At 36.9% G+C, this 12,037-nt stretch overlaps 1 protein-coding gene across 8 annotated transcripts in view; it reads left to right on the forward strand.

Moving 5' to 3' along the window:
• RTEL1 (regulator of telomere elongation helicase 1) overlaps window positions 1–12,037 on the forward strand; it is a 116,974-nt gene that overhangs the window by 87,088 nt on the left and 17,849 nt on the right. For all 8 annotated transcript variants that reach the window (XM_074210492.1, XM_074210493.1, XM_074210495.1 and 5 more), the window contains 4 exons: window positions 215–365; window positions 733–893; window positions 2,085–2,180; window positions 8,640–8,844. In XM_074210492.1, coding sequence (XP_074066593.1) covers window positions 215–365; window positions 733–893; window positions 2,085–2,180; window positions 8,640–8,844 — 613 coding nt within the window. The remainder of the gene's footprint in view (window positions 1–214; window positions 366–732; window positions 894–2,084; window positions 2,181–8,639; window positions 8,845–12,037) is intronic.

Raw genomic sequence — 12,037 nt, forward strand, 5'->3', positions numbered from 1 at the left:
GCAGGTTGATGTATCCCACAAAAAGGATTATCCTTTCTCTCAAGGCATCTCATTACTCCTAAGGAATGTGGTAATAAACAGTGAGGGGGAGATAGCCACCTGACCAGGAAATGCTTTCTCCTGACTCATTTACATGAACTGTCTTGGACAGAGGTTTTCTCCCCAAAGGAAAACATTTACCTCTCTTTAATGAGTTGTCTTGCCTTCTAAATAGATGCCTATACCTGTCCCATGGGTTCCTCAGAGCCCTTGTGGTAGAGAAGGTGCTGCTGCAGCATCTACTTCTTCAGTCAACCTCTTCCTCTCATCTAAGAAAGCCAAGAGTCTGGATGTACATGTTCCTAGTCTGAAAAGGAAATGTACAGGTGAGTGTCTATTCTTTGGTCATCATAGCTCAGTGAGAAGGGAAAGAGGAAGAAGCCAATCTATCAGAAACCAATATAATATTTTCTTTACATGCTTGGCATCCTAGATGAATTATTTTTCTGCATTTGGCTAGTGATTCAAGTAAGCATTAAATTGCTTTCTTCTTGCTTTCAGTGTAATGGGTTTTTACACATTGAAAAGCTGGTAATACATAGAAGGTAAAAGATCTGCCTACTCTAAACGTGAATAAACATAGAAACTTGGCTTTCCTTCTTTGTAAAGTATGACTTGGGCAAAACAATGTTTGTTTTATTTTTTTATGATGTTGGAAAAGCCACTGAGCCCTCCCCTCATCTGTTTCCCCAGGATCATTGGAGAGTGGGGACAGTGAAGCCAGTCTATGGGGAGAATATGACCAAAAATTAGTTTTCCCACAAAGGAAGCCCAGGGGTTTGCTGGCCGCGTTGGACCATAGTGAAAGTAAAAGTGAAATTGATGAGACCAACACAGTCCCAGGAGAAGAACAGGTAACTGCTACTCAGGTACATTAGAAATTCCCTATTTTCTCCTTCTTCCCTAATCTCCCCTTAAACTTTCCATTGTTAAGTCATCTGTGGAATAGTTGTTGTAAGCTATTTGAAGAAGAAACTTCAGAAACTTCAGCTCTTCCCAGACCATTACAGCTTTGGAGACATTAGTATCTGTGAGTGATGAAAGATCTACATCATAAAGAGGACTTCCAAGACTATCTGCTGCTATGATTCAAAGGCCTGAAGGGTTTCTTCTCTTTTGACTTGGGTTTTTTTTTTGTTTTTTGTTTTTTGCAAGGCAAGGGGGTTAAGTGGCTTGCCCAAGGCCACACAACTAAGTAATTACTAAGTGTCTGAGGCTGGATTTGAACTCAGGTACTCCTGACTCCAGGGCCAGTGCACTATCCACTACACCACCTAGCTGCCCCTTGACTTTGTCATAGTGACTAGATCCTTGATCTTTTATCTTCTTTTATATCCTTCTTCCCTCATAAGCCACCTAAAGCAATTTCTTCTCTGCTTATTAGGCCTGCTTTGCACCAGTGTCAGAGAGTTTCAAGATGTCTTTAGAGCTTCAATTTAGGCTCTCAGTCAAGAATCTATTTGCATTTGGGATGAAATAGATTGAGACAAAAATTTTAGTCTCAGTTCTCCCTAAGAACTGAACTAAACTGAGTTCCAGTTTTGAGCTGCCTCTTTCTCAGTCTTTTTCCTCCTCTTCATTTTTTCTCTGTTATTTTAAAATTCCTAACGAATTGCATAATTCTTCAGATCAGACTTCTTTCCAGTACTTGATTGCTATCAGTCATAGATTTGTGCTGTAACTTTTGCATATTGCACCCAAAAATTAATTTTTCTCAGAGAACAGGGATACATAGTGTACATACATAATAGAGAAGAATATTTATTCCCTCCATTGGGTCTACCAGGACAATGAGAAATCTGCCTTTGTTTAGGGATTTCTGGATCTATCTTATGTTAGGAATTCTGGGACCTGGTGTTTGTTATTAACCTGGGGGGTGGACTCAGATCCTTGTTCTAAATAGATGATCAATAACTCTTAGGTCTAACTCATTCCTCTTTTGCATTGATATCCCATCCATCACTTTTGGGTTGAACTAATGCAAACTGTTTATTTCATTGTTTTATAGATAGAAAGAATGTAAAATGATTTTCTTTTCTCTACAGGCTCGGCGTCTCTCTACTCTGTCCTTACAATATGAGAAGAGGTTAACAGATGAGCAAAAAGGAGGAAAGAAGAAAATCAGAATTATTAGCAACCAGGTATTGTGTCTCCTATCCTAATATAAAAACAAGACAAGAACCAATCCATTCACCAAATTCATGACTAGAAAAATTGATATGTGATTTGGTTATAGCCCCATCTTTCTATATATTGTTGTCAGAGGAGATATAAAAACCTAAAACAAGGAAGGGTAGGGAGTGACCCAAGAAAGGAATAGGGAATTAGTGATGCTGATGGAAGGGATTATAAAAGGGTTTGGGACCTGAAAAGGAAAATTATGTCGAAATAAGTAAGGGAGCCACCAGGGCAGTCAGTGAAGAAGTTATGCAAACAGAAGGCAACTCAGTGAATTGGAATAGAGGACTTTATGCTCTGAATAGATATGAGCTAACTTAAAGGAATTTCTGTGGGGCAAATCAGAGTACATTAGGTTTAATTTGACGTTCAACAGCAGATTTCTTGAGGCCTGAGTTTAAAAAATAAAAGAATTCTTATTCTCTGGGGAAGGGAACTAAGAAATAGGGCTCTTTTTTTTGGCCTGGGAATGAAAGGAGGGATGAATAGGAAAGAGTATCCCAAAGGATCAGAAGTTCTCCTGAGAAGCTGACCATACTTGTGGCATGAAATAAGAAGGACCTGGGAGAAAATGATGCCCTTTTCAAGTCCCTAAGTAGCATAAGCCCACATACCTCCACTTTTCAGTTTTGTGTGTGACTTGCACCTGAATCATCTTCTGGGTAGAGTAAATCTGGGGTCTTTATAGAGTCCTGCTATTTTTAAACTTTTAAAATTTAATATTCTAGGAGCAGCTAGGTGGTGCAGTGGATAGAGCACTGGCCCTGGAGTCAGGAGTACCTGAGTTCAAATCCAGCCTCAGACAATAATTACCTAGCTCTGTGGCCTTGGGCAAGCCACTTAACCCCATTGCCTTGCAAAACCCTAAAAAAAAAAATTAATATTCTAGGTTGTAGTTATATGCTAGTAATAATTCTTAATGAATTTAAAGTCATCTTGAATTTCTTCTATTGGCTAATAAGTTTGACTGAAGGACACAGTTTGCCTGAATGTCTCTGGTGTCATTTCCTTCATTCATCTGAAGGATAAGTTGTGCACAATTTTATAATATTCTAATATTAAGCTTTAATAAATTTGATTTTAAGAATGGTCTACAGCAATATTGAAAGAATTGATGTAAGCCTTCCAAATCTGTGCCACTCACCATTTATGCTCTCCTCCAAGTGATGGTGATTGGAAGGGAAACTCTTGAAACCAAGAAGGGGAATGGGTCATAAATTGCATGAGGAAGGTCTTTGCTGGGAAAATTCCTTGGCTAATGACAAGGGAAAGTCTCCTGTAGAAGTCACTAAGACAACACATCCAGCATTGTCCTATTCCAGATCCAGCAGTTGTCCTAGACTTCAGAAGATAAAGGGATTTAGCTCTAGGAGGGCCTGGAGAGCCTGTCTAGTTCAACTCCCTTAATTTATAGGTGAATCATGAGACCTGCAGAGATTTTTGTACTTGCCCCTGATCCTCTGACTACCCCATTCCATTGCCTTTTGGCTTCAACAAGCCTTTTTGAAATTTTTTCTTTTTCTATCAAAGTATAATATTGAATTTAACACTAGTTTTCAATACTGTCCTGCTTATCTATATCCCCTTCTGAGCTTGCTTCTGCACTGCATTTTTTTTTTCATTTAACAACCATTTGTTAAGAACATACTATGTACAAAATACTGTACTCTTGTCAGAAAAAATCTTTAGGAGGTTTTATAGGCAGCATTTGTTCCTGGCACTCTTTGGTATTGCTTCCTCTTCATTTCTAAGAAGAATCTAAAAACCTCAAACTCCATATTGGACTGATTTAGGGGAGACTTAAGTGGCATGTCCTTGGATAGATATGAAGTTGGTGACAATGGAAACAGGACTTCCTCCCAGGACTAGTTGACATTTTGCTCTTCAGAGAAGTAATTTCAAAATGTTTCCAAGTTTGAAATAATATTTAGGTGGATACTTTTTCCATTTTCCGAAACTTATGACCATATCACACAGGCAGCATTGTTCTATGATTGTTTCTTGTCTTTTTACAAATCTGTTAACAGAAGTTCTTGGCTTGTAGATATATGTGTGTTTTAAGGGTGGTTTGTTTTCTTCCTCATGTCTTTCTGTTTGAATCAGGAAGGCTTATTATAAGATCAATCTAGTGAACGTCATCATCTAGGAACTCCCTTATGCTGCTTTTCCCTGTTGGAAATCCCCAGAGGTTATTAGTACATTGAATCTTATGTCTGTGTTAGTGCTTTGCTTCTGGGAAGAGAAGTTTTTAATTGGAACTAAGTAACTGCCTCTACTTCCCAGACTTAGAGAGATATGTGATATAGAAACCCAGTTCTGATGAAAGTATGTCTCTCTCTGGAAGTCATTGAGCTAGTGAGAAATAAATACCTTTGAAATTTATAGAGAAGACTGGAAAATACAAGAAATTCTCAAGAATTCTAGTTTTGAGGAAAAAGTCATAGTTTTCAAGAAGGCCATAAAGGAATCTTCTCCCCCTCTCATTTTTTGGACTTGAATTCTAGTTATCTCTCTGAAAATGGAAAATCATGGAAAATCACTTTGAGAATAATTCTTACTTCCTGTTCAGTGCTTTTGAATACTTTTTTTTGGTTTTTTTTGCAAGACAATGCGTTAAGTGACTTGCCCAAGGTCACAAATGCCTTTTTTCCTTCTACTGTCACACAGCTAGGTAATTATTTAGTGTCTGAGGTTGGATTTGAACTCAGGCCTCCTAACTTAACTCCAGGGCTGGTACTCTATCCACTATGCCATCTAGCTGCCCCATTAATACTTTTTAAAATACTTGAGTTTAGGGCAGCTAGGTGGTGTAGTGGATAAAGCACCAGCCCTGGAGTCAGGAGTACCTGGGTTCAAATCTGGTCTCAAACACTTAATAATTACCTAGCTGTGTGGCCTTGAGCAAGCCACTTAACCCCATTGCCTTGCAAAAAAAAAAACAACCTAAAAAAAAAATACTTGAGTTTAAGTCTTAGTTTTACTTCTTACTAGTTATGTGACCCTGGATAAATAATTACACCTCTTCCTTTCCTAATTTACAAAATAGGTTTGGATTAGAGACCTCTAGAGTCATAACACTTAATGATTGAGAGCTAGATCCATATTTTCTCCTTCCCTAGTCTGCTTTGTCATTATTAGGCTGGAATTGGGATCTTTAAACCTGCAATGAAAGTACAGTTGGATGTTTTCCCATTTGCTGCCTTTTTCAAAGAAAAAACTATTTTTAACATTTTTAAAAATTTTGTTTTCTAAATTATCTCCCTCTTTCTTGTTCTTTCCATACTCCTTGAGAAGGCAAGAAATATGAAATCATGCAGAACATTTCCACATTAACCATGTTACCCAGAAAAAAGCAAGAAAAATAAGTGAAAAAATTATGCTTCAGTCTATATTTAGACTTTATCAGTCCTTCCTCAGAAGGTGGACAGCATTTTTTAACACCTCATTTGCCATTGATGTAATCCTCATGAACCAAGAGTTGACCTGAGCTCTGACATATGTCCCAGATATGTATTGCTAACCACATGCTAATCCTTTAGACATTTGTGGCATCTAATGCCAGGTTTGGACATAGGGTGATCCTTAGTGTTTAGCACAAATAGGTTGCTCTCAAGAATAATTCCTGTCTACTTTTCTCAGCTACCTTTCTGGATGTTTCCTCCCACAGGCAAGTTGTTTGGATGAAATATCTAACCCATACATAAAAGATTCCCTGGATAGTTTTGCCCTTACTCCCTTTTTGGCTTCTACTGTACCCTGCACCTGTAAAAATTCAGAATGTTCTCCACAGATCTTACAGATTCTGACCCTTCCCTTTCACTTTCCTCTTATTATTCTTTCTCCACAATAAGTTTATATACACCACATACTCGGGCAAAAGTGCTTATGATATGAGGGAATCTTGAGATACAAACCATTTTTGGTTTTGTTCAGTTGTGAGTGCCAGGTCTTATTACTAAAAACTACTCTGACACACCTAACCTCTTTTTTTTGTTTGTTTTTTTATATTTTTGCAAGGCAAATGGGGTTAAGTGGTTTGCCCAAGGCCACACACGGATTTGAACCCAGGTACTCCTGACTCCAAGGCCAGTGCTTTATCCACTACACCACCTAGCCTCCCCATACCTAACCTCTTTAATAAACTTTTTCTAAATTTTAACTTTCAAAACTTTTTATTTTTAATATTCATTTTTTTAAAAATATTGAGTTCTGAATCTCTCCCCCTTTTATTCCTCTTCCCCATTTTGAATATTTTATTTTTTCCCCAAGTACATGTAAAAGCAATGTTTAATTTTTTTTAAATTTTGAGCTCCAGTTTCCATTCTTCCCTCAAATCCTGCTTCCCTGAGTAAGCAATTACCCCCATCCATTTTGAAGGCAAAAAAATGGGATCTCGGTCATATAAGTGAACTCAAGTTTTTGTTAACCATATTGCCAAACAAAAAGACAAAAAAAAATGAAAAAGCCTTTAATCTGCATTCAGATTCCATCATTTCCTTCTCTGGGAATAGATGACATTTTCATCATAAATCCTTCAGAATCATCTTGGATCATTGTGTTACTGAGAATAACTAAATAATTCACAATTTATCTCTGTACAATATTGCTGTTACTATGTACAATGTTCTGGTTCTGCTCACTTCATTTTGCATCAGTTCACATAAAGATTTCCAGTGGGGCTAGGTGGCAATGGATAAAAGCACTGGCCCTGGAGTCAGGAGTACCTGGGCTCAAATCCATTCTCCGACACAATAATTACCTAGCTGTGTGGCCTTGGGCAAGCCACTTAACCTCATTGTCTTGCAAAAACCTAAAAAAAATAAAAAAAAAAGATTTCCAGGTTTTTCTGAAATCATCCTGCTCATCACTTAATAAACTTCTATTCTAAATAAGGTGTCTCTGACATCTGACTTATACCTTTAGCTTGTTGACCATAATTAACTTAAGCTAAAGAAAATGAAATAACTAAGTTTTTTATAAATGAAGTTTAATTCTCTAGGATCTTACCAAAACCTATGGATGAATGGCATCCTTGTGAACACCAAAGCAGAACTAACTGAAAAATCAGTATTTATAGAATTTTAACAAAGGATCATGAAACTTTTGGCAGGCAACCAATCAGATTACACATTTGTACATAAAGATGTCATTGAATATTTTATGATTCTCTAACCCATCCATAAAGTCTGTTCTATGACAAAACTGACAAAGATCCAATTAGCCCCAGGACTACCGTCTCCTATTCTGACTTGATATTTTATTGTTATTAGATGGTCATATAAAACATTGGAATTTCTCCTCCTTTCCAAAATGGCATAAAGACAAGAATTGATTCAGGTTCTTGTTAGATAACCAGAGCAGTTCCTGCCTTCTCAGGATGGCCTTTAATTGTTTGCACAACTTGAAAGTCAACCTTGCAGATACAATTAAAGGAGGACTAGACTTACAAAACTCAATTAGAGGCTGAAAGAACAACTTTTGATCAGAAGTATAGATCAGAAATTTTTTTTAAATTTTATTTATTTAAGGCAGTGGAGTTAAGAGTGACTTGCTCAAGGTTACATAATTATTAATTGTCTGAGGCCAGATTTGAACTCAGGTTCTCCTGACTGCAGGGCCGGTACTCTATTCATTGTGCCATCTAGCTGCCCCCATCAGAAATATTTAATTCTATATTAAAATTATCAGATTAGACAAACTCTAATCTATATTTGTCTTTCATTACTGAGTTGCTTATCAAACTATTTTTTCTGCAACCTAAATTCCCAGCTAGGTGATACCCTTCCCTGGAATCCATATCCAGGATGCCTTCATTAGCTCCTCCTTTAGTCTGATGAAGAGTCCCCAAGAACATTTTTCCCTTTTGTCCTCTTCATTCCTATCTTTTTTATTTCTCACATAGTCTATACATCTGGACCCTGTCTAAAACCTAGTTAGTATTGCTATTACTCTTGGTCCTTGGCACAACTTTTGATGAAAGAACAGGAAGCTTTTTTTACCTGTTTCTTATAAGTACGTTTTGGGGTTGATTTTTGTTTCCAAAACTTGAATAAATTATATCTTTTTACGAATTTCCCCCAGCTAGTGTAGTTTGAATAAATGAGCTCTGACTTAATATTTTGAACTATCCTTATTTTATCCCCTTCCTCTATGTGACTTCAAGAAATTCAACTTACCAAACTCAGTTTTCTATCACTTTAATGATTGCAAAGGTCCTTCCCTCCTCTAATTTTTATTGATCCTAAGTTCAGTGTTTCACTGCTTCCTCTTTCCTTCCCCCTTCTCCTATTCAGGGAAAATTATTCTTACTTTCTGGTGTTTAAAAATGTCAAAAGTAGAATGTGTCAAATTTTGAACTCCTCATCTAGGAACATGTAATTTCTAGATGCTTATTTATGCCTTTGTTTCCTTTCCTCTTTTAGGATAAGAAAGAATCTATCCCTATGGAGCAGGCAGGAAAAGCCAAGCTATTTATGTTATCAGTGAAGCAGTCTCTGAGCCAGGCCAATTTTGACCTCTTCACTAGAGCCCTCCAGCAATATAAGGGAACTGATGACTTCCCAGCCCTCATGTCTTCCATTAGCACACTCTTTGCCGAGGACCCAACGAAGCACAATTTGCTCCAAGGTATTATAATTCTGTCTCTGTCCTACTTCCTTCTAACAACCCCACATGGTGCTTTGAAGAGCACCATGAGTGAAACCTAACAGGACTATGGGTGGCATGTGTCAAGGACATATTTTACTACAATTCCAGTTCATAGGATTACAGAACTTGGATAAAAAAGGGCTTCAGAGGACATCTAGTCCAGCCCCTCTGTGAAAGGAATCCCTTTGACAACTGACAAATGATCATTTAACTTTTTGTTCACTCTCTAGTGAGATGGCATCCTAGAAGCTCCTGAGATAGTTCATTCCACTTGGATAGTCATCCTTATTAACAAGTGTTCTCAGATTGAGTTTCAGTGTTATGACTTTAAGCATTGTTCTTAGTTCTGTACCCTGGGGCAAGAGAGAACTAGTCTAATCCCATTTGTATTTGATTGCCCATTACATACTTGAAGACCAAAATCAAGCCCCTCCAAATCTTTTTTTTTTTTCAGTTAAATATCCCAGAAACTTCATTCGATTTTCCTTTATCTTCATCTCAGATTCCTTCATCTTTGTGCTTGCTTTCTTCTGGAAGCTTGCTAGTTTATCATTGTCCTTGTTAAATTGTGACATCAGAACTGAACACAGTGCTCCAGATAAACTCTGAGCAGGAGAGATTACAGCAGCCCTCTCTTTTACTCCCCTCATCTTGACTGCTTTTTCTCTTAATGTAGCCCAAGAGCCCTTTTTGGGCTTCCAGATCATACTCTATAATCAGTCAGCTATAGTTCTCTGGGTTTGTTTCTTTTTTTTTTCTTTTCTTTTTTCCAGAAGAACCACTATATAGCTATACCTCTCCCATTTTATCATTTACAAAGATGATCTTGAGCTCACATAACAGATTTTACATTTATTACAATTAAATATAAATTATTCCTGAATAGGCAAATTGTGACCAACTTCAATAGGGCTTGCTTAGTTATTGTTTCTAAGGACTCCATATCTGCCATCAGCTGGAGAAAAACAAGAAGGTAGATCTGATGCTATTTGAGGCAGAGACTTGTTAGATACTGAGGCAGTAAGGAAAAGAGAGACTAGACTGAGACAGTGACACAATTTAGTATGTATGTTTCCCATGGCAGTTATTCAGCAAATAATAAAATGAATGAGAAAAGTACTTTGAAGACAGGGGAGTCACTGCTTCCTAGAAATATTTCTGGGCTGGAAAATTTCAAACATTAACAAAACTTTTGTTCCATTGGCCTCACTAACATTTATTTGAACAGGAACGCACTTAGCTCTAAGAATTTTCTGCCTGCCATATTGCTCTACTTTATCATTTTCTCCTAGTTAAATATTCTCCTTTGATAAAGTAGCTCTTCTGAGACAATCTAAGACTTTGTTCAGAAAATCTATGGTACTGTATGTAAGCTAATTTAAACCAGATATTTGATTAATCATGTTGTCAAAACTTTCCAATGAAGTAGAATGGGATGACTTCCCATTTATTTGAGTTCCTTCTGAAACCTATCTTTTTTTTTTACTTTATTTTTTATTTTTATTAAAGATATTATTTGAGTTTTACAATTTTGCCCCAATCTTGCTTCCCTCCCCCACCCCCACCCCACAGATAGCACTCCATCAGTCTTTACTTTGTTTCCATGTTTTACCTTGATCCAAATTGGGTGTGATGAGAGAGACATCATATACTTAAAGAGAAGAGAAGTAACAAGATCAGACAATAAGCTATCTGTTTTTTTCTAAATTAAAGGGAATAGTCCTTGCACTTTGTTCAAACTCCACAGCTCCTTATCTGGATACAGATGGCACTCTCCTTTGCAGACAGCCCAAAATTGTTCCCAATTGTTGCACTGATGGAATGAGCAAGTCCTTCAAGGTTGAACATCACTCCCATGTTGCTGTTAGGGTGTACAATGTTTTTCTGGTTCTGCTCATCTCACTCAGCATCAGCTCATGCAAATCCCTCCAGACTTCCCTGTAATCCTGTCCCTCCTGGTTTCTAATAGAACAATAGTGTTCCATTACATACATATACCACAGTTTGCTAAACCATTCCCCAATTGAAGGACATTTACTGGATTTCCAATTCTTTGCCACCACAAACAGGGCTGCTATAAATATTTTTGTACAAGTAATGTTTTTACCCTTTTTCCTCATCTCTTCAGGGTATAGACCCAGTAGTGGTATTGCTGGGTCAAAATTACCAAACAGTTTTGATGACTGGTGCTTTATAATATAATTTTAGATCGGGTAGTGCTAAGCCACCTTCGTTTGCATTTTTTTTTTGTTAAGCTCCTGGCAATTCTTGACTTTTTATTTCTCCATATGAATTTACTTTACAATTTTTTCTAACTCATTAAAGTCATTTTTTGGAATTTTGATTGGTAGGGCACTAAACAGATAGTTTAGTTTTGGTAGAATTGTCATTTTTATTATATTAGCTCTCCCTATCCATGAGCAGTTGATATTTGCCCAGTTATTTAAATCTGATTTAATTTGTGTGAGAAGTGTTTTATAATTGTTTTCAAAAAGATTCTGAGTCTGTCTTGGCAAATAGACTCCCAAATATTTTACACTGTCTGAGGTTACTTTGAATGGGATTTCTCTTTCTAGCTCTTCCTGCTGTTTCTTGCTAGACATATATAGAAAAGTTGAGGAATTATGAGGGTTTATTTTATAACCTGCAACTTTGCTAAAATTGCTAATTGTTTCCAGTAGATTTTTAGATGATTTCTTGGGATTCTCTAGGTAGACCATCATGTCATCTTCGAAGAGTGAGAGTTTTGTCTCTTCCTTCCCAATTCTAATTCCTTCAATTTCTTTTTCTTTAATTGCTGATGCTAACATTTCTAATACAATATTGAATAGTAGTGGTGATAATGGGCACCCTTGTTTGACCCCTTATCTTATTGGGAATGCCTCTAGCCTCTCCCCATTGAGTATAATGCTTGTTGATGGTTTCAGATAGATACTGCTGATTATTTTAAGAACAGTCCACTTATTCCTACACTCTCTAGTGTTTTGAATAGGAATGGATGCTGTATTTTGTCAAAAGCTTTTTCAGCATCTATTGATATGATCATATGATTTCTGATAGGTTTGCTGTTGATATAATTGAGTATACTAACAGTTTTCCTAATATTGAACCAACCCTGCATTCCTGGAATAAATCCTACTTGATCATAATGTATTATCCTTGTGATGACTTG

The sequence above is a fragment of the Macrotis lagotis genome, chromosome 1, assembly GCF_037893015.1.
Source record: "Macrotis lagotis isolate mMagLag1 chromosome 1, bilby.v1.9.chrom.fasta, whole genome shotgun sequence".
NCBI classification, from domain to species: Eukaryota; Metazoa; Chordata; class Mammalia; order Peramelemorphia; family Peramelidae; genus Macrotis; species Macrotis lagotis.